This window comes from Schistocerca piceifrons, chromosome 7 (genome assembly GCF_021461385.2).
Source record: "Schistocerca piceifrons isolate TAMUIC-IGC-003096 chromosome 7, iqSchPice1.1, whole genome shotgun sequence".
NCBI classification, from domain to species: Eukaryota; Metazoa; Arthropoda; class Insecta; order Orthoptera; family Acrididae; genus Schistocerca; species Schistocerca piceifrons.
Window position 1 is genome coordinate 560,948,605 of NC_060144.1, and position 22,624 is coordinate 560,971,228.

Below are 22,624 nucleotides of genomic sequence, written 5' to 3' on the forward strand. Positions count from 1 at the left end.
CGCCTAGCGATGTCTGACACTAATGTCACAATGTATGACAGTGAATGTGTAGAAAAGACCACCGCTCGCCAGCATAGCTTGCAGAAGGGGACAGGGAGACGAACCTTACCCGGATGGAATCCGGCTCGCAGATTAACGATGGGGGCTACTGAGCTGGCCAACCTGGACCTCGTTTTTAAGCTGTTTTCACATCCCACAAGGTAAAGACTGGGCTGGTACCCAAGTCCCAGCTCAGATACACGCTGTGCGAACATTTAGAAAAACTCTAAATACTTAATATTGTCGGCGGATGGAAAGCGATCAATTAATTCGGTGTAAAGAAAGCTTCTGATATGAAGTTTTTTTTATTGCCATGACCGCTTGTATGTACACTGGTTTACAACGAGGTTACCCTGAAAGTAATGCATCGCATTTTTCCAACATTTCTTTATTGAATATAATGAGAATTACACACACGAAATAATAGTGTTTCATCTATACACCCTATTTTTCCACGTGATCTCTGTCCCGTTCTATGGCCCTCCTCCAGCGCTAAACAAGGGCGTGTATGCCCTGTCTGTTTCAAATCTTGTCGTGGTGGCGGAGTCAGTGGTTCACTGTGTGAGCCAACTCCTCATCGTCCTCAAAATATCTTCCACGAATGAAATACTTTAATGGCCCAAACAAGTGGAAGTTGGAGAGGGCTAGGTCAGGGCCATCGGTGTGACCCCCGTGGAGCTCCGCCCAACCGCCTTCTGATGACATCACCCTCCGTGCCCAGCAGATGGTCCATAGACTTTTCACAACCATTCATGAATGTTCCCCAAGTTTCTTTCTCTGCAGTGAGATATTCACCCTGCAGCGGAGTGTGCGCTGATATGAAACTTCCTGGCAGATGAAAACTGTGTGCCGGACCGAGACTCGTAATCGGGACATTTGCCTTCCGCAGTAAGTGCTCTACCATCTGAGCTACCGAAGCACGATTCACGCCCCGTCCTCAGCTCTACTTCTGCCAGTTCCTCGTCTCCTAGCTTCCAAACTGTACAGAAGCTCTCGTGCGCACACTCCGCTGCAGCGTGAAAATCTCATTCTGGAAACATCCCCCAGGCTTTGGCTAAGCCATGTCTCCGCAATATCCTTTCTTTCCCGAGTGCTAGTTCTGCAAGGTTCGCAGGAGAGGTCCTGCAACGTTTGGAAGGTAGGAGACGGGTGCTGAGTTCGAGTCTCGGTCCGGCACACAGTTTTGATCTGCCAGGAAGTTTCATACCAGCGGACACTCCGCTGCAGGGTGAAAATCTGCAGGGTCAAGGCAATAGAAAACATCATGTCAGAAGCTTTGTTTACATTTAGAAAAATCTCTCACACTTGCACACGAGACCTACTGTAGACGAGAAAATGGGTGTGAAATCTTACGGGACTTAACTGCTAAGGCCATCAGTCCCTAAGGTTACACACTACTTAACCTAAATTATCCTAAGGACAAACACACACACCCATGCCCGAAGGAGGACTCAAACCTCTGCCGGGACCAGCCGCACAGTCCGTGACTGCAGCGCCTCAGACCGCTCGGCTGGACGAGAACAGATGGAGTGTATACATTCCGTCTTGGCGAGTGAATGAGTGATCGATGACCAAATATGTTTAATCTGTTTAAAATCCATAGTCATCGTCATCATCATCTCATAACAAAGACCGTCACCAGGTTCATTAATTGCAGGCCGACTTTTCCAGTTGATAATTAAATGTGTATTGCTACCCCCGGATAAAGCAGTCTCCCCTCCCCTCGCGACCTTGATGTTTTCCCCTGATACACGAAAGCCAGTGCTCGTCGTCGGTGCGGAGAGTGGCGGCGACGGCGGGAAACGGATAGCGCGGCCTGCTGGAGGAGCACTCCCGTCCCGCGGTGCCCAGCCGTTGGCGGCCGGTGTCACAAAGCCGGCAGGCCGCCCCCCCGCGGACCGGCTCAATGCTCGCCGTATCGGCCGGCTCCTTCAATACTGCGCCGCTAACGGGTCCATTGGCGTTTCGCTTTCCCATGGCCCGCGCCATTGTCTCGGCGTCTTCGATATTCAAAGCGCGCGGAGGAGAATGGGCTGAGTGACGTGTCGCCGGGCCTGCAGAGCTCTCTGCGGTGCCAATCACTGTCAGCGCGTCGAGGGCTCTCCAGGCCACGTCGCGGGGGACCGGACCGGAGAAGGCCGCAGCGCGAGGCGACGCGGCGCTCCAGCGGCCGCCTGGCCGGGGCCAGCCGCCAGTTACTCGGCCACAAAGCGCACGCGACTCCAAACAGTCGCGGCGCACTTCTCGCCGGGAGGCCGGGCCGGCTACAATGTCAGCGCGGGCCGTGTAGCGCCCGAGTGGCGTTTAAGGCCGGTCGCCACGGCGCGTGCTCCTATTGTCCGACTTCGAGAGCTGGAACGCGCTCTGCGGGTAAAGAGGAAATCAGCCGCCCGTCCCGGCATCACAGCCGAGGTCCTTCTCGAAATGACGCAGCATCCCACCTGTATATTCAGTCACTCATTTCTAGCATTCCACACTTCTAAACTACTGGCCACTAAAATTGCTACACCACGAAGATGGTATTTAGTCTTACGGATACTTTATCACTGCGGTATTGTCTTTGCGTAATATCGTTTACTGTTTCTTTCTTCGATTTTCTAAGATTTGAACCTGATGATGTAACTTAAATTACGCAACCGGTCGTGCCTTTGACAAAGGATTTACAACAGCTGCAGCTAAGCTTATTCAATATTCGGATGTTTACCTGTTGATGCTCGGCCAATAAATTGTTAAAAAAATGACTCTGAGCACTATGGGACTTAACAGTTGTGGCATCAGTCCCCTATAACTTAGAACTACTTAAACCTAACTAACCTAAGTACATCACACACATCATGCGCGAGGCAGGATTCGAACCTGCGACCGTAGCAGTCGCGCGGTTCCGGACTGCGCGCCTAGAACCGCGAGACCACCGCGGCCGGCAATAAATTGTTAAATTTGGGATTGCTCCGTCCTAGATATATCACACTAAATGACCATACACAACGGTTGGAACTTTAGTATTGCCAAGTATTTATTTACAGTTTATAGAAAATAGATGCCGCGCGGGATTAGCCGAGCGGTCTAAGGCGATGAAGTCATGGACTGTGCGGCTGGTCCCGGCGGAAGTTCGAGTCCTCCCTCGGGCATGCGTGTGTGTGTTTGTCCATAGGATAATTCAGGTTAAGTAGTGTAAGCTTAGGGACTGATCACCTTAGCAGTTAAGTCCCATAAGATTTCACACACATTTGAACATAGAAAATAGATACAGGGCTATTACAAATGATTGAAGCGATTTCATAAATTCACTGTAGCTCCATTCCTTGACGTATGGTCACGACACACTACAGATACGTAGAAAAACTCATAAAGTTTTGTTCGGCTGAAGCCGCACTTCAGGTTTCTGCCGCCAGAGCGCTCGAGAGCGCAGTGAGACAAAATGGCGACAGGAGCCGAGAAAGCGTGTGTCGTGCTTGAAATGCACTCACATCAGTCAGTCATAACAGTGCAACGACACTTCAGGGCGAAGTTCAACAAAGATCCACCAACTGCTAACTCCATTCGGCGATTGTATGCGCAGTTTAAAGCTTCTGGATGCCTCTGTAAGCGGAAATCAACGGGTCGGCCTGCAGTGAGCGAAGAAACGGTTGAACACGTGTATCTGGACATGCTGGAAAATTAGCTCATGCCACAACTGGAGAGCGACAGCACCGACTTCATCTTTCAACAGGGTGGTGCTCCACCGCACTTCCATCATGATGTTCCGCATTTCTTAAACAAGAGATTGGAAAACCGATGGATCGGTCGTGGTGGAGATCACGATCAGCAATTCATGTCATGGCCTCTACGCTCTCCCGACTTAACCCCATGCGATTTCTTTCTGTGGGGTTATGTGGAAGATTCAGTGTTTAAACCTCCTCTACCAAGAATCGTGCCAGAACTGCGAGCTCGCATCAACGATGGTTTCGAACTCATTGATGGGGACATGCTGCGCCGAGTGTGGGAGGAACTTGATTATCGGCTTGATTCTGCCGAATCACTAAAAGGGCACATATCGAACATTTGTGAATGCCTACAAAAACTTTTTGAGTTTTTGTATGTGTGTGCAAAGCATTGTGAAAATATCTCAAATAATAAAGTTATTGTAAAGCTGTGAAATCGCTTCAATCATTTGTAATAACCCTGTACATGTTTCACTGTCCGTCAAGGTAGTCACCAAGCATTGTGTACAAACTCGCCAGCGATGTAGAAGTAGCAGCATGCCCTTTTGCAGCGCCAGTTGTGCTGATAGTTCGACTGGAGCTATCTGTTGCCCGACGAATCTCTGTAACAGCTCTGAAGCGAAGGGCGTGAAGTGATTCAATCATCTTAGGAATCAGGTTGAAGTCACAAGGGATCAAGTCTGGCGAGTGTGGCTGGTGCACTTCGCAGCCATCATCGATGGAACAAATGTCACAACTTTCGCCATGTGCACCCGAGCATTGTTCTACTAAATGACGTGCGGGTCCTACAGCAAATTTCGATGCTTATTTCTCTGAGGTGTTCGTTTTTGGAACACAAACTGCCATCAGATGAAGGAATCAATTCATGCCGTTCGCTTCAGAGCTTTCACCGATATTCATCGATCCACTCGAACTATCAGCACAACTGGCGCTACTTAGGGTATCGCATTCGGGAAGACGACGGTTCAATCCCGCGTCCGGCCATCCTGATTTAGGTTTTCCGTGATTTCCCTAAATCGCTCCAGGCAAATGCCTGGATGATTCCTTTCAAAGGGCACGGCCGACTTCCTTCCCCATCCGCCCCTAATCTGATGAGACCGATGACCTCGCTATCTCGTCTCCTCCCCCAAAAACCAACCAACCAACCAACCAACTTAGGGTACCCTATGACTTCCACATTGCCAGCAACGCGTCATACAGAATGCTGACGGCTACTCTGAAGGACAGTAACACTTTGAAACACGTATCTATTTTGTAAAGGCTGTAAACAAATACTTTCCACTGTTAAAGTTGGTCTGAGGACGTGTTATACGGCAAGGAAAGTCTGTACTTGGAGCAGAGACGAGCAGGACATCACTCTAGCCACGATGCGGGGCGCAAATTGGGGAATCCACTGATGTAAGCGACTCTGGCAAAAGGCGGATTGTTGCAGCTCGGAGCGCATACGAACGAGCTTCTCGGAACGAATAAGCTGTTCGACTGTTCGCGTGCTACTATCGTGAACATGTACGGAAAGTGATTGAAGAACAGTAAAAACACGAGTAGACGACAAGGTTTTGGGCTTGCACGCCTCCATCACACTAGGTGGAGGTCGATGGCTTGCCCGCTCTGCGGAGCAGACACGCGGCCGTCTGTGGCAGTTACAAGTACACAGCCGGCCGGGGTGGCCGATCGGTTCTCGGCGCTTCAGTCTGGAACCTTGCGACCACAACGGTCGCAAAATAAAAAAAAAATTGGCTCTGAGCACTATGGGACTTAACGTCTAAGGCATCAGTCCCCTAGAACTTAGAACTACTTAAACGCAGCCGGCCGCGGTGGCCGTGCGGTTCTGGCGCTGCAGTCCGGAACCGCGGGACTGCTACGGTCGCAGGTTCGAATCCTGCCTCGGGCATGGGTGTGTGTGATGTCCTTAGGTTAGTTAGGTTTAAGTAGTTCTAAGTTCTAGGGGACTTATGACCTAAGATATTGAGTCCCATAGTGCTCAGAGCCATTTTACTTAAACGTAACTAACCTAAGGACATCACACACATCCATGCCCGAGGCAGGATTCGAACCTGTGACCGTAGCGGTTGCGCGGTTCCAGACTGTAGCGCCTAGAACCGCTTGGCCACCACGGCCGGCGCTACGGTCGCAGGTTCGAATCCTGCCTCGGTCATGGATACCTCTGATGTCCTTGGGTTAGTTAGGTTTAAGTAGTTCTAAGTTCTAGGGGACTGATGACCTCAGATGTTAAGTCCCGTAGTGCTCAGGGCCATTTGAACCATTTTGAATAAGTACACTGGGCACAAGGTCAAGATTTGGCCGTGGATCGATGGAAACGTGTTGCCTGGTCGATGGCCGGGTTCGTACATGCCGTCTTCCGGACGAACGGTACGCCATAGGGGCTTCCACGAGAACTATGGTAGTAATTGAAGGTTGGGTTGTTGGATTGTTTGAGGGGCGAGACCAGAGAGCGAGGTCATCGGTCTCATCGGATTAGGGAAGGATGGGGAAGGAAGTCGGCCGTGCCCTTCCGAAGAAACCATCCCGGCATTTTCCTGGAGCGAGTTAGGGAAATCACGGGAAACCTAAATCAGGATGGACGGACGCGGGATTGAACCATCGTCCTCCCGAATGCGAGTCCAGTTAGTAATTGGAGGCACCATGACAGTTGTGGAGAACACAAAAATTACATTAAATGTGTGTGAAGTAGCGAATTTGGATACACATCAACTGTATAATGGAACGACGACAATGAAAATTTGTGCAGGGCCGGAACTCGAACCCCGATTTCCCGCTCACCGTGATCGGTACCTCGTCATGTGGCTATCCCAGCACGACTCACCGCCAGGCCGGCCAGACATAAACTTCCTTATGCTGTCAACCATGTGTCTACACCCCGTAGTAGTACCTCCCGTGAAGTGGAGACATTTTTACTTGAAACTCGCTTGCCCGTTGTCGGCGGATAAATACGATATTGCAAGGCCTGTGTTGTTCAGAAATACGAGGCAAAGGTCCTTTGGTCACGCATCTATATTCGAAAAAACGTTGCATCGTATTTCTGAACAACACAGGCCTTGCAATATCGTATACACGAAAGTTATTTCCAATCACCCAAATCCTTTTATACTCGATGACTTGCCCCAACGTGGATGGGATCTTCTAGCGGGATAACAGACCGTGTAGCAAGGTCAGAACCGTGTTAGAGTGGTTCAAGGAGCACGAAAGCGAGCTTAGATTGATATCTTGCCCACTGAATTCGCCTGATCTAAACCGCATGGACCACATTTTGGGCAGTGTCGGATTGCAGCTCCCCGCCCATAACACCACTGGCCCGTAGTTCACGGGAACTGCGTGAGTGACGTGTGCGTAGGATTACGGTGCCATTTACCTGGACTAGTGACCCTACGCCATGCAGAATCGCTGCTGCATTGCGTTCCAGAGCTGTACCAACACGCTGTTAAACAGGACTCACCAGTGTAGTCTACTCGCTCTCTCTGCTCCAAGTGCGTCTGCATGAGCACAGAAATCTCGCTGAGCTGCCCTACCGTGTGACAGAGAGAGAGGTGATTGGGAGGGGGGTTAGATTAGCGCCGACACCGGCTGTCTGCCCCAGAAATTAAGCCGCGGGGGGCCGGCGGAACCTGCGGGAGGTAGCTCCCCCCCCCCCCCCGTCCCCTTCCGCCCCACGGCGCCTCACCCTTACAATAGCCACCTCCTCCCACACACCTCGCGATGTGCGATATTAATAGCAGACCCCAGCCGGGCGGTGCGTGCGTCATCCGCTTCTTACTCTACGACATGACGCGCTTATTTTCAGCCTTTATCCGACGCATCTTTACAGCCAGGGATCAATCCTGGCTAACTAGGAGAGGCTACACCCTGTGATTTCGACGCGCTTCAGCGTACTAATTTCGGTCATTTGAAACCAACTTCAGCAAAAGGTGAAGGTCACTATAGCCCTCCTTTTTCTTTGTTTTAGATTCTGGGTGTAATATGTCACATATACATATCACACTCCCAGCTTAAAAGTTTCCGAAACATTGAAAAATTTTTGAAATCGGTATGTTACAGTGTCACGATACAGGATAAGAGGGAAGACAGGGGGTTTGAGGTCAGTCTGCAATTTCCGAGCCGTGAGAACCAAATGCAGGAAGACAAATTCTCCACGACAGCAGGCTGATCACTTGTATCAACATACATATGAAGATAGTAACTGTTCTCGAAAGAACAGATACCATTGATGACCGTGCACCTTCTCTAGAATAAATTATAATTAATTGAAACCCTCAGATGCCGACAGGTGTTGCTCATATACCTCGATGGGGACAGCTGAAAATGTGTGCCCCCACCGGGACATCCTGCTTATATGGCAGACGCTCTATCCATCTGAGCCACCGAGGACACAGATGAACAGCGCGACTGCAGGGACCTATCCCTTGCTTGCTTCCCGTGAGACCCACGTTCCCAACTGTCCACATTCTACATACGTAATATACCTAATAGATATTTGTCCATCCACTCATTACTCGCGCACACTAGGTGACGATTCCCGTAAGAGTTAGGGCAACCTGTGCGCATTGGCACAGACGAAGGTCAATGGTTGGGTAGCCTTTAACTATATATATGAAGATAGTGACTGTTCTCGAAAGAACAGACACCACTGATGACCGTGCAGCTTCTCTAGAGTAAATGATAATTAATTGAAACCCTCAACTGCCGACAAGTGTTGTTCATATATCTCGATGGGGACAGCCTCGATGGCACAGATGGACAGAGCGTCTGCCATTTAAGCAGGAGATCCTGGGTTCGAGCCCCGGTCGGGGCACACATTTTCAGGTGTCCCCATCGAGGTATATGAACAACACCTGTCGGCAGCTGAGGGTTTCAGTTAATCATCGCTTGCATCAACGCCGAACACAGTCACACGGCACCCAGGAGAGGCGCGGATTTTGGGATTCTACAGGATGCTTTCAGCAGCAGACTCGTGGAATTCAGCGGTCCGATTAACACTACTTATTATAGATCAGGCTAATTACTACACTGAAGGCCAATTAAAAAAAAACAAAAAGCAAAGGACGCAATTGGTTACACAACAGAAGTCGGTGTCTGAATTCACTGGGGTGAGCGCTGACAGGAGTAGAGAACACCAGCAGCATTTTAAGTACAAACTTTAGAGCAGCACTCCAAGTGAGGAAATCAGACATCTCGGAGCTTACCGAGGCCGGCCACGAGCGACACAGAGTCGGCGCCCCGGCGATCTGACTGAGAACTCCCTCTGAACACAAAAACATCGGTTTTTAAAGAATCGTGGCGGCGCGCTATTTCTCCCTTCCCATAGTCGACCCATCAATCCATCGGCACTTAAAAAGCTTCCACCCGTCTGACGAGACGCTATGCGACGCCAGGTCGCCTCTGCCCTACCACATTTACACTACTGGCCATTAAAATTGCTACACCACGAAGATGACGTGATACAGACGCGAAATTTAACCGACAGGAAGAAGATGCTGTGATATGCAAATGATTAGCTTTTCAGAGCATTCATACAAGGTTGGCGCCGGTGTCGACACCTACAACGTGCTGACATGAGGAAAGTTTCCAACCGATTTCTCATACACAAACCGCAGTTGACTGTCGTTGCCTGGTGAAACGTTGTTGTGATGCCTCGTGTAAGGAGGAGAAATGCGTACCATCAAGTTTCCGACTTTGATAAAGGTCGGATTGTAGCCTATCACGATTGCGGTTTATCGTATCGCGACATTGCTGCTCGCGTTGGGCGAGATTCAATGACTGTTAGCAGTATATGGAATCGGTGGGTTCAGGAGAGTAATACGGAACTCCGTGCTGGATCCCAACGGCCTCGTATCACTAGCAGTCTACGTGACATGCATCTCATCCGCATCGCTGTAACGGATCGTGCAGCCACGTCTCGATCCCTAAGTCCACAGATGGGGAAGTTTGCAAGACAACAACCATCTGCACGAACAGTTAGACGACGTTTACAGCAGCACGGACTATCAGCTCGGTGACTGTGGCTGCGGTTACCCTTGACGCTGCATCACAGACAGGAGCGCCTGCGATAGTGTACTCAACGACGAACCTGGGTGCACGAATCGCAAATCGTCATTTTTTCGGATGAATCCAGGTTCTGTTTACAACGTCATGATGGTCGCATCCGTGTTTGGCAACATCGCAGTGAACACACATTGGAAGCGTGTATTCGTCATCGCCATACTGGCGTATCACCCGGCGTGATGGTATGAGGTGCCCTTGATTACACGTCTCGGTCACCTCATGTTCGCATTGACTGCACTTTGAACAGTGGACGTTACATTTGAGATGTGTTACGACCCGTGGCTCTACCCTTCATTCGATCCCCGCGAAACCCTACATTTCAGCAGGATAATGCGCGACCCCATGTTGCAGGTCCTTACGGGCCTTTCTGGATACAGAAAATGTTCGACTGCTGCCCCGGCCAGCACATTCTGCAGATCTGTCACCAATTGAAACGTCTAGTCTATGGTGGCCGAGCAACTGGCTCGTCCAAATACGCCAGTAACTACTCTTGATGAACTGTGGTATCGTGCTGAAGCTGCATGGGCAGCTGTACCTGTACACGCAATCAAAGCTCTGTTTGACTCAATGACCAGGCGTATCAAGTCCGTTATTACGGCCAGAGGTGGTTGTTGTGGGTACTGATTTCTCAGGTTCTATGCACCCAAATTGCGTGAAAATGTAATCACATGTCGTTTCTAGTATAATATAATTGTCCAATGAATACCCGTTTATCATCTGCATTTCTTCTTGGTGTAGCAATTTTAATGGCCAGTAGTGTAGATTCCTGTCCTGCGCCTCCTCGGTAGATGAGGATGCTTCTGGACTTTACGTTGACAAACCCCAAGTTTGGTAGCAACAGCGTTCACCTGAAAGCTAAGCGTCAATGCCACCCCTATTGTGGCCAGCAACAACAGCGTTTTACATCACTTGGCCTCGCCCTCGCACCTTTGTGAGTGGTGGCTGCTGTAGTAACATCTAACGTCTCTAAACCCACTGAAGCTGCAGTTCTCAGGAGCAACTATCAAGCTTGCTGCCTCTGCTAAAACGTGCCTTTTCCTGGCCATCCTCAACTGTGACTGCTTACAACAGCGTCTAGGCGGCCGGCGGAGTTACGAGATAAGTTTCTGAAACGAAACTTCTCCACTTTATCAGATGCCCAGAGTGCCTGCAATTTTCAGGGCTGCAGTGTTGCTATTTAGCTCCGGTACCTTAAACGCTACCACTTTTGCCTGCTGCTCTCTGCATTGCGTCTCAGATTTCCTATCTTGGAGGGCCCTTGATGTCTACCAACAGCCTCAGGCGTAAGAACGTGCAAGTCATTACGTCGTCAATGTATGACACTGTCGCTGATGTGAGTGAGGAAGGAAGCTTTCCTTTGCTGGTGGGCTGGGCGAAAGGTATAATGCTGGCGTTCTAAGCACAGTCAAGTTAAAGGAGCGCGCGGGCTCGAATAACATATCGTCCAATACCTGTTTGTACTCATTTTCAAGAGAACGAAATCGGTCATGAAATTTTTGTACTATTATTATTATTATTATTATTATCATCATTATCGGTCCTACTGGGCGACGTGATATACAACATGGCCGTTTTCAGAGTTTTGTTTCAGCTTCCCTTTGTGCCCATAGATTGGGCTCAATTCAGCTCCAAAGACCAAGCTCTTCCGGTCTTCTTGGGTTTTCCTGCCAGGCCAATTATCAAATCGTGAATTTCCTGCCTAAATATCCTCTAGACTGGTATATCAAGTTGTCATTCCTCCTTCTTCCAAGTCTTCTTTTACTGCGCTGCTCTATTTTATTGTTTCTATTTTTGCTTTATGCGAGTTTCTAGCTAATTCAGTTGGTGCCATTCATTTAATATACCTATAGAATTTTAGCCTTCTTTTGTCATATCCTGATACAAGTAGGTAAACTTTTCAATTTCTTTACTTTCTCTTAGTCTGTACGTTCCTTCTTCTACACAATTTGAACCTAAAATTTTCCTGATTACTTTTTATTCTCTCGTTTGGATTTCTTCAATATCTCCTTATTTTAAATGAGTTTCTCAGCCCCATAAAGACACTCTGGTTTCGTGATATTGTTTTAGTGTCCTAGTTCAGCTTTTTTGGGATGAATTTTATATTGGCGAAATCTCTTCAAAACTTGAATGCTCTTTTCAGTTTGTAATTTCGTAATTTTTTGTAATTTTTGTTGTTGTATTTGTAATTAATTTGTAATTAATTGTAATTACGAAATTGTAATAATTACAATTTCGTAACCATTATTTTCCTGGCCCGTTTCCTAAATGGTTTCGCCTAAGTATTTTACGTACTCTCTCTTGATTGCTCCAGACTTAGTTTTTACAACTGTGAGCGCCAGATTTCTGCTGGAAATGTTCTTTGTTTTTTCGAACTATATCTGGAGTTCCACTCCTTCTTCTTTTTTCTTAAGAGTTTCTGTTAGCTCTTGCGTTGTTTGGATGTCGTGACATATGATCGCCAAGTTGTCTGGAAAAGCCAAGACGTCTATCCTAATATTGTTTCTCCATAATTTTATTATTTATATGCTATTATTTTAAATGTCACAAATTTGTCAACAAAGAAAATTAGTGGTCAGCGTACTTTGGCGATGTATATATGGTTCTTGGTGCAGACTGTGTCTTTTTTTTCTTCTATCTATTTTTTCCTCCGTAAGTCAGTTGTTGGGGGGGGGGGGGGGGGGGGGAGGGGGTGGCAGTACGTGAAATCATCGAACATTGCTGTCCTAGGCAGGGTCCCTAAGGAGATGTTTTGCTTTTGCCTTCCTCCGTCCTTTTGCGAACTGTCACATGCGCACCTGTGTCGTGTGGATGTCTGTCGTGATGTAGGGCTGCGTTGTAGAGGAAGAGAAGGCGGACGTGCAAACTGATGCCAGCAATACATACTACACCTCTCGAATACCAGTTAGGGCGCCGCCGAGCTTAATGTCTCTAGCCAACGGAGGGTTCGCTATCAACTGTGACTCATGCCCTCACTCCATGAGAGACTGCGGAGAAATTTTGAATTTAACCCAGGACAATGAGACAGATTCTGGTAATCACAAACTTTCCGCTACCACTTCTCCTCCGCTTGTCGGCCAAATACCACCGATCAAAGCGATTCTCCCAGAGTCTAACGCCATTGTACAGAAGCGGGTGTTTCTTTTCCCCCTCGCAAAATACATTATCCGCGCTTTAGGGTTAAGTTAAGATGAAAGCCATCGAAATTGTTACTCAGCTGTTGTTAGCATCTCTCTCTCTCTCTCTCTCTCTCTCTCTGTGTGTGTGTGTGTGTGTGTGTGTGTGTGTGTGTGTGTGTGTGTGTGTCTACATGTCCAGTACTACAACCGAGAAAAGTGGCGAAGGGATGACAGACTGGACTCGTATGTGGGAGGACGGAGACGGAATTTCCTGCCTGGCCGTTTAGGTGTAGGTTTTCCGTGATTTTTCCAAGAAGTTTAATGTGAATGCCAGGATGGTTTCTCTGAAAGAGCACAGTCAATTTCCTTCCCAGTCCTACCTCAGTCCTAGCATAAATCCCGTCTCTGATGACTTGTCGTCGACGGAACGTTAAACCATAATTTTCCTGCCTTATACTATTAAAGCTCGGTTGCGCCCTAGATGGATTGTAAGGGGAAGCCAGGCCAGTGACATCCTTCTGGTGTATGTTGACACTCTTTTGCAACTTGCGTTACAATTTGTTGCGTGCTGTTCGTGCGAACATGTATGTCTAGTCGTCTGATGCAGCGTCGAGGGTAGGGATCTGCATGCCGCTACCCTTGCATCGAGAAGAGCAGAAACCTCTAGTTCCATTGTGTTTGCTGATTCTGCGGAAGAAGCGTCGAGCCTCCGTCACACCTACAGTATGGGCTTTCTCAGTTACTGAATGAGACAGTCGACACACCTTCAACGCTCGTAGATTGAGCAGATCTCATTGGTGGGCGTGTTTAGGCAAGCTGACAAACCATTTGTCTTGGTCAGACAAGGAGGCGTGGTGATGAATTGAAGGAGCAGTAAGGAAACCGACGAGACGTTCCGACGAAAACATAAAGATTAGGCACGGAATGGATAGTGTTTTGCTCACGCCCGGCTATAAGACTGAAACAAGGGTAATGTAGTGTAGTCAGATTAACAAAGTTGACACTGGATGGATTAGATTAGGAAATGAGAAGCTGAATACACTCCTGGAAATTGAAATAAGAACACCGTGAATTCATTGTCCCAGGAAGGGGAAACTTTATTGACACATTCCTGGGGTCAGATACATCACATGATCACACTGACAGAACCACAGGCACATAGACACAGGCAACAGAGCATGCACAATGTCGGCACTAGTACAGTGTATATCCACCTTTCGCAGCAATGCAGGCTGCTATTCTCCCATGGAGACGATCGTAGAGATGCTGGATGTAGTCCTGTGGAACGGCTTGCCATGCCATTTCCACCTGGCGCCTCAGTTGGACCAGCGTTCGTGCTGGACGTGCAGACCGCGTGAGACGACGCTTCATCCAGTCCCAAACATGCTCAATGGGGGACAGATCCGGAGATCTTGCTGGCCAGGGTAGTTGACTTACACCTTCTAGAGCACGTTGGGTGGCACGGGATACATGCGGACGTGCATTGTCCTGTTGGAACAGCAAGTTCCCTTGCCGGTCTAGGAATGCTAGAACGATGGGTTCGATGACGGTTTGGATGTACCGTGCACTATTCAGTGTCCCCTCGACGATCACCAGTGGTGTACGGCCAGTGTAGGAGATCGCTCCCCACACCATGATGCCGGGTGTTGGCCCTGTGTGCCTCGGTCGTATGCAGTCCTGATTGTGGCGCTCACCTGCACGGCGCCAAACACGCATACGACCATCATTGGCACCAAGGCAGAAGCGACTCTCATCGCTGAAGACGACACGTCTCCATTCGTCCCTCCATTCACGCCTGTCGCGACACCACTGGAGGCGGGCTGCACGATGTTGGGGCGTGAGCGGAAGACGGCCTAACGGTGTGCGGGACCGTAGCCCAGCTTCATGGAGACGGTTGCGAATGGTCCTCGCCGATACCCCAGGAGCAACAGTGTTCCTAATTTGCTGGGAAGTGGCGGTGCGGTCCCCTACGGCACTGCGTAGGATCCTACGGTCTTGGCGTGCATCCGTGCGTCGCTGCGGTCCGGTCCCAGGTCGACGGGCACGTGCACCTTCCGCCGACCACTGGCGACAACATCGATGTACTGTGGAGACCTCACGCCCCACGTGTTGAGCAATTCGGCGGTACGTCCACCCGGCCTCCCGCATGCCCACTATACGCCCTCGCTCAAAGTCCGTCAACTGCACATACGGTTCACGTCCACGCTGTCGCGGCATGCTACCAGTGTTAAAGACTGCGATGGAGCTCCGTATGCCACGGCAAACTGGCTGACACTGACGGCGGCGGTGCACAAATGCTGCGCAGCTAGCGCCATTCGACGGCCAACACCGCGGTTCCTGGTGTGTCCGCTGTGCCGTGCGTGTGATCATTGCTTGTGCAGCCCTCTCGCAGTGTCCACGGAGCAAGTATGGTGGGTCTGACACACCGGTGTCAATGTGTTCTTTTTTCCATTTCCAGGAGTGTATTTATGATTTTCTCCTGTTTGTGCAGAAAAATAACTGACAATGACAGAAGCAGAGAGAATATACGACGCACACGCATCAGTGAAATATTTTCTGAAAAAATTAAAATGTTGGCATCGAACACATCTTTAAGTTTCGGAAAAAAGATGTAATGTCTCCGAGAGTGAGTGATTTACACTATCTGATCAAAAAGTATACGGACACTAATGTGTGGACATTACAATAGTGTGTGTCCACACTTTGCCTTTGACGACTTGACACTCCTTCCAATGAGATTTTTGAATATCTGTGAAGAAATGGCAGCCCATTCAAGAACTGAAACCAGTGTAGGCACTGATGTCGGACGCTGGGGTGTGGAGCGGATTCGGCGTTCTGACTCATCCCAGAAGTGTTCCACTGGCTTCAGGTTTGGACTCTGGGCAGGCCAGTCCGTTTGAGGAAAGTTAGCGTTTCCTTAACCGCAATGAGGGGTCACACCCTAAGCGCAACCCCATACCGTAACACCCTCATCCTTACTTCACTGTAACAACCTCATCCGTACTTCACTGTTGACACTGAACATGATGGCGGGTAACAAAACCAGACATTCGCCGAACAGAAATCCTTACATCGGTTTGCCGAAGGGTATAGTTTGATCCGTCACTCTAAATCACTCGTCTCCAGTCATCCACGGTACAGTGACGTCGCTGTCTTCCACTGCTTCAACTGGCACACGGCTCTGACTGAAGAAATGTGTGGCTTCCGAAGAGCTGCTCCAACGTTCCACCACGTTCTTTGTAACTCTCCACAGACAGTCAGTGTCCTTGCTGGATTGATGGTAGCACTATGGAACTCACGAGTGACTGCTACCACTCATTCCAGGCCCTTTTTTTTTTTTTTTCTTGGACCACCCACCACAATGCTAGACAGTAAATGAGGTCCGCCTGGTATTTGTTTAGATGTGCTTGTTCCTTCTCGTGCCCATTTCAGAATCACATTACCCTTACCAACAATCAACTTGGGCAGTTTTACACGGGTAGAAATAACCCGATTGGATCTGTTACTCATGTGATATCCAATGACTAGTTAACGTTCAAAATCACTGTGCTCTCCTGACTCACCCAGCCTGCCGACATTGTTTCTCTACTGATAACACAATTCTTCCTGCCTCCTCTTGTGACATGTAACGCCTAATTCCGCATTACATAGGAATGTTCAGATACTTTTGATCAGACAGTGCATATGTTTCCCGGTACAAACACACGAGCATATCATAATGCCGTAACCGGTGTAGTCCAACCAGCGATCATCTTCAGAGTGTCTGTAAATGATTACCTATTGACAGTCTGAAGAGCACCACCGGCTGGTCGAAACCGACTTCAGCATTAAGAAAGGCTCATTTGTTTGGGTCGCTGTTGTTGTTGTTGTTGTCTTCAGTCCAGAGGCTGGTTTGGTGCCGCTCTCCAAGCTATTCTATCTGCAAGCCTCATCATCTCCGAGTAACTATTGCAACCTACATCCTTCTGAATCTGCCTAGTGTATTCATCTCTTGGTCTCCCTCTACGATTTTTACCCTCCACGCTGCCCACCAATGCTAAATTTGTGATCTCTTGATGCCTCAGAACATGTCCTACTAACCGGTCCCTTCTTTTTGTCGAGTTGTGCCACAAATTCCTCTTCTCCCCAATTCTATTCAGTACCTCTTCATTAGTTACGTGATCTACCCGTCCAATCTTCAGCATTCTTCTGTAGCGCCTAGTTTCGATAGTTTCTATTCTCTTCCTGTCTAAACTACTTATCGTCCATGTTTTGCTTCCATAGACAACTACACTCCGTACAAATACTTTCAGAAAAGTCTTCCTGACACTTAAATCTACATTCGATGTTAAAAAATTTCTCTTTTTCAGAAACGGTTTCCTTGCCATAGCCAGTCTACATCTTATATCCTCTCTACTTCGACCATCATCAGTTATGTTGCTTCCCAGATAACAAAACTCATTTACTACTTTAAGCGTCTCATTTCCTAATGTAATTCCCTCAGCATCACCTGATTTAATTCGACTATATTCCATTGTCGCTAAAAAAAATAAAATTACGTAAATTTGACTTGTAGGAAGTTTTTCCAGATAGTATTTGTTTTGAGTGTAGCACAGACAAAAACAAAAGAAGTTTTTTAAATGTGTCATTGCATAAGAATAATGGGGAGCAAAGAGATACATCGGATGGATATATCCTGGGACATTAAATAGGTAATGGAGTGAAATGGATGGGGATGGGGGTAAAGTGTATAGAGGAGGGTCAAAGTTTGACTATAGTAAACATGGTCAAGGAATGCAGGTTTCAGTTGTTATGCAGAACTGGACAGGTTTGCGTAGCGTAGAATACCGTGGAGACCTGCATCAGACCAGTCTTCGGACTGACAGGGACACGCAGTACACTCAAATAGATATACAAACATACGTTTCTGCTACAGTGGTGGAAATATTTATTGCATCACCTCTTACATTTAACAATTTTTGTTACAAACATTGAATAACTGAGCTAAATTTGCCTGATTTGTCTTGATTTCTATCAGAAATGAATATACAGAATAATTTTTGTCAATTTGTTTTCATTCTTAATTTTTGTTTCTATAAAAATGTTTGTTTTTTATAATTTAACACTTTCTTGAAAAGTGAGTGTAAATGAATATGTCAGCTATTTTGTTTGCTATTCTGAAATATGAATAATAAGTTGGAAGAAACACTGCATATTAATGTTATAACACTGATGGATTTCAGTGTCTGTATTGCCTCATATGAACACACTGTTGCATTTAATACATTGTTTCTCCAACATGCACGTTAATCACTGCTTGCTTCATGAAGGCATTGAAGTAATTAACTTTTTAATGTACTCCTCACTCAGTTCATGAAACGACACCCGCACAATGGTCTCCAACACCCCCCACTTATTCTGTGGCTTCTTTTTGGTGACAGCATTTCCCATACCTTCCAATAGTTCTCAATAGGATTGAGATCAGGACTGTTTCCAGGTCACTCTAATACTCGAACCACATTTTGTCGAAGGAAAGATTTTACCTGAAATGTATAAGTACGTGATAATTAACCAAGAAAGTAATCTGCTTCGTGTTTGTTACAAATATTAGTCATAGGACTTACCTTCAGAGCTCTATGGCAAGGAGCGGAGTCATTCTGAAAAATGCAATTGGAAACATTTCCAAAGTGGTCTCTAATGGTTGGCGAAAGCTTCCTTTCAAGGATGCTTATGTAGGCATCTGCATTGGCAGTGCCATTGATGAAGTCCAGACGACCTGCTCCGTGACTGAAAATGCATCCTCAGACAATCTGTCCTTGTGGGTGTTTGACTGTATGCATGGCGGCAAAAATTCTTCGCCTTTTCTTCGACGCACGAACACTTTTCCAACTGAGCCATGCAGATTAAATTTGGACTCGTCTGCAAACATTACTTCGTTCCACTTTTCTGGTGTCCATGTCACATGTGCCTTTGCCCATTGTAGTCGCTGTTGTCGCATTATGTTGTTCAATAAAGGCTTCCTTCTTGGACAACAGGCTGAGAGTCCAGCCTCCAGTAGTCTATTTCTTACAGTTCTACAGGTTACTGAGATGTCGCACATCTCTTCCCAGTCTCGCTTTAGTTCAGTTGATGATATGCGACGATCGTTGGGCGAAAGCCTTTTCAATACCCTGTCCTGTTCGGCAGTAGACGCTCTTTCCCGACCTCTTTCTTTCTCGCGATCAACATTGCCTTTTTTCCATGTATTTTTTCAGTAACCTCGAAATCGTAAACTGATTAAATCCCGTCTTAGAGGCTATCTCTCTGGTCCTGAGGCCAACACACGAATAAGCGAGTATAGCAGCTTCCTTTTCTGGCGTTAATTCACCTGACCTGCCCATCTTCTCACTGCAAAGTCTCAACTCAAAATGGCAGTATAAACACTGGTTTCATTGTAAAACCAAACGACAACAACAAAGAGTAGTGCATTGTGGGAAAACATGCGTGAAGAAGTCACATTATTACGGCAAGAATATGTCAGCAAAGGTTAGCAACAATGGGCCTGGTATAACCTGAAGCAAACTGCTGCAGAAGACGAAGTAATTCATGGCGTTGCAATAAATATTTCCACCTCTGTACATTTCACATGTTTACACACTCGCAGCCCAATACTATATGTAGTCTGCCTAACGTTAGGGTGTTTGCTTTTCTGGGCAGCCCACCACAACCCAGACCGGGCTGTGACCCGCTCCCCCACCTATGTGCCTGAGCAGCAGTGTCCGGTGTGCCCGCAGGTTTCGTCCATAAACCGCGTGCTGCGCAACCTGGCCTCGCAGAAGGAGCAGCAGCAGCAGCAGCAGCAGCAGCAGCCGCCGCCGCCCCCGCAGGACGCCGTCTACGACAAGCTGCGAGTCCTCAACGGCCAGCCAGCCTGGCCGCGGCCGTCGCCCTCCCCCTGGTGAGTGCCTCTCCCCCCATCTCTCTCTCTCCTCCTCCCTCCCTCTCTCCTTATCTCTCTCTCTCTCTCTCTCTCTCCCTCCCTGCCTCCCTCCCTCCCTCCCTCGCTCCCTCTCTCTCCCTCCCTCCCTCCCTCCCTCCCTCCCTCCCCCACTCCCTCTCTCTTCCTCTCTCCCTCCCTCCCTCCCCCACTCCCTCTCTCTCCCTCCCTCACTCTCTCTCCCTCCCTCCCTCTTTCCCTCCCTCCCTCTTTCCCTCCCTATTTCCCTCCCTCTTTCCCTCCCTCTTTCCCTCCCTCTTTCCCTCCCTCTTTCCCTCCCTCTTTCCCTCCCTCTTTCCCTCCCTCCATCCCTCTCTCTCTCTCTCTCTCTCTCTCTCTCTCTCTCTCTGACATACACTAAACAGATACCGATTTTCACTGAGGTGTTTACATCTTAAGGTTTGACTAAATTTTACCAGCCCGATCAAATATCGATTTTCTAAGATTGTTGGAAATTCACTGCTCGCTTTCAGTTTGTTCGACGGGCTATACAGGGTGTGATGCTTGTAAGTGCGGTTTTTTTATATGTGGTGCCGTAATACGCACACACATAATGTATTTGTAGTTTCTTCTCTTTATCGAACGTCTTCCCTCAAACACGTCATAAACTTAACGAGCTGATATCTTCTGCACGGCCGCAGCTGGGCCACAAAGTGAATGACGTCTGTCAGTGTAGATGAACTGTTTGGCGTTCTCACTTCAACACCTGACTACCCGGCAAGGGGAAAACAAGCATTAACGGCGTGTCACACATACTTGGAGGGTACTAACCAATCTATACTACTGGCCATTAAAATTGCTACACCACGAAGATGACGTGCTACAGACGCGATATTTAACCGTCAGGAAGAAGATGCTGTGATATGCAGATTAGCTTTTCAGAGCATTCACACAAGGTTGCCGCCGGCGGCGACACGTACAACGTGCTGACATGAGGAAAGTTTGCAACCGATTTCTCATACACAAACAGCAGTTCACCGGCATTGCCTGGTAAAACGTTGTTGTGATGCCTCGTGTAAGGAGGAGAAATGCGTACCATCACGTTTCCGACTTTGATACAGGTCGGATTGTAGCCTATCGCGATTATCGTTTATCGTATCGCCACATTGCTACTCGCGTTGGTCGAGATACAAAGACTGTTAGCAGAATATGGAATCGGTGGGTTCAGGAGGGTAATACCGAACGCCGTGATGGGTCCGAACGGCCTCTTATCACTAGCAGTCGAGATGACAGGCATCTTATCCGCATGGCTGTAACGGATCGTGTAGCCACGTCTCGACCCCTGCGTCAACAGATGGGGACGTTTGCAAGACGACAACCATCTGCACGAACAGTTCGACAATGTTAGCAGCAGCATGGACTATCAGCTCGGAGAACACGGCTGCGGTTACCCTTGACGCTGCATCACAGTCAGGAGCGCCTGCGATAGTGTACTCGACGACGAACCTGGATGCACGAATGGCAAAACGTCATTTTTTCGGATGAATGCACGTTTTGTTTACGGCATCAAGTGGTCGCATCCGTGTTTGGCGACATCGCGGTGAACGCACATTGGAAGCGTGTATTCGTCATCGCCATACTGGCATATCAGCTTGCGTGATAGTATGGGGTGCCATTGGTTACACATCTCGGTCACCTCTTGTTCGCAGTGACAGCACTTTGAACAGTGGACGTTACATTTCAGATGGGTTACAACCCTTCATTGCCGGCCGGTGTGGCCGTGCGGTTCTAGGCGCTTCAGTCTGGAGCCGCGTGACCGCTACGGTCGCAGGTTCGAATCCTGTCTCGGGCATGGATGTGTGTGATGTCCTTACGTTAGTTAGGTTTAAGTAGTTCTAAGTTCTAGGCGACTGATGACCACAGATGTTAAGTCCCATAGTGCTCACAGCCATTTGAGCCAACCCTTCATTCGATCCCTGCAAAACCCTATATTTCACAGGATAATGCACGACCGCATGTTGGAGGTCCTGTACGGGCCTTTCTGGATACAGAAAATGTTCGACTGCTGCCCTGGCCAGCACATTCTCCAGATCTCTCACCAATTGAAAACGTCTGGTCAATAGTGGCCGAGCATCTGGCTCGTCACAATACGCCGGTCACTACTCTTGATGAACTGTGGTATCGTGTTCTAGCTGCATTGGCAGCTGTACCTATACACGCCATCCAAGCTCTGTTTGAGTCAACGCCCAGGCGTATCAAGGACGTTATTACGGCCAGAGGTGGTTGTTCTGGGTACTGATTTCTCAGGATCTATGTACCCAAATTGCCTGAAAATGTAATCACATGTCAGTTCTAGTATAATATACTTGTCCAATGAATACCCGTTTATCACCTGCATTTCTTCTTCGTTTTTGGCCAGTAGTGTAAAAACATACGACTTGTAATATCTATAATTTGTAGTCTGCAGATGACGTAAATACTGATGTATTGTTGTGCAGTACTCAGTCCTCAGTCGCCAATACAAATATCTGCAGTTATAGCCGTTACACCCTGTATATGCAGTGTGATATTGCTAAATGGGGACAAAATGCTGGAACGATCCACCAGAAGATAAAAAATAAAATCAAACACCATCCAAACAGGCCATGAAGGCCTAACGGTACCGTTCGGCCGCCGTGTCATCCTCAGCCCTTGCGATACGGAGGGGCGTGTGGTCAGCACACCGCTGTCCCGGCCGTTGTCAGTTTTCGTGACCAGTGCCACTACACCTCAATGAAGTAGCTCATCGATTGACCTCATAAGCGCTGAGTGCAGCC

General features: G+C 48.1%; 1 protein-coding gene and 1 non-coding gene across 2 annotated transcripts in view; both read left to right on the plus strand.

Annotated features, from left to right (window-relative positions):
- The window catches only part of LOC124709077 (paired box protein Pax-6-like), a 145,004-nt gene that overhangs the window by 120,073 nt on the left and 2,307 nt on the right, over positions 1-22,624 (plus strand). The window contains exon 4 of the mRNA XM_047240725.1: positions 19,666-19,829. Coding sequence (XP_047096681.1) covers positions 19,666-19,829 — 164 coding nt within the window. The remainder of the gene's footprint in view (positions 1-19,665; positions 19,830-22,624) is intronic.
- On the plus strand, positions 8,474-8,547 carry Trnak-uuu. The gene has a single exon. It is a non-coding gene; the product is annotated as a tRNA-Lys (tRNA).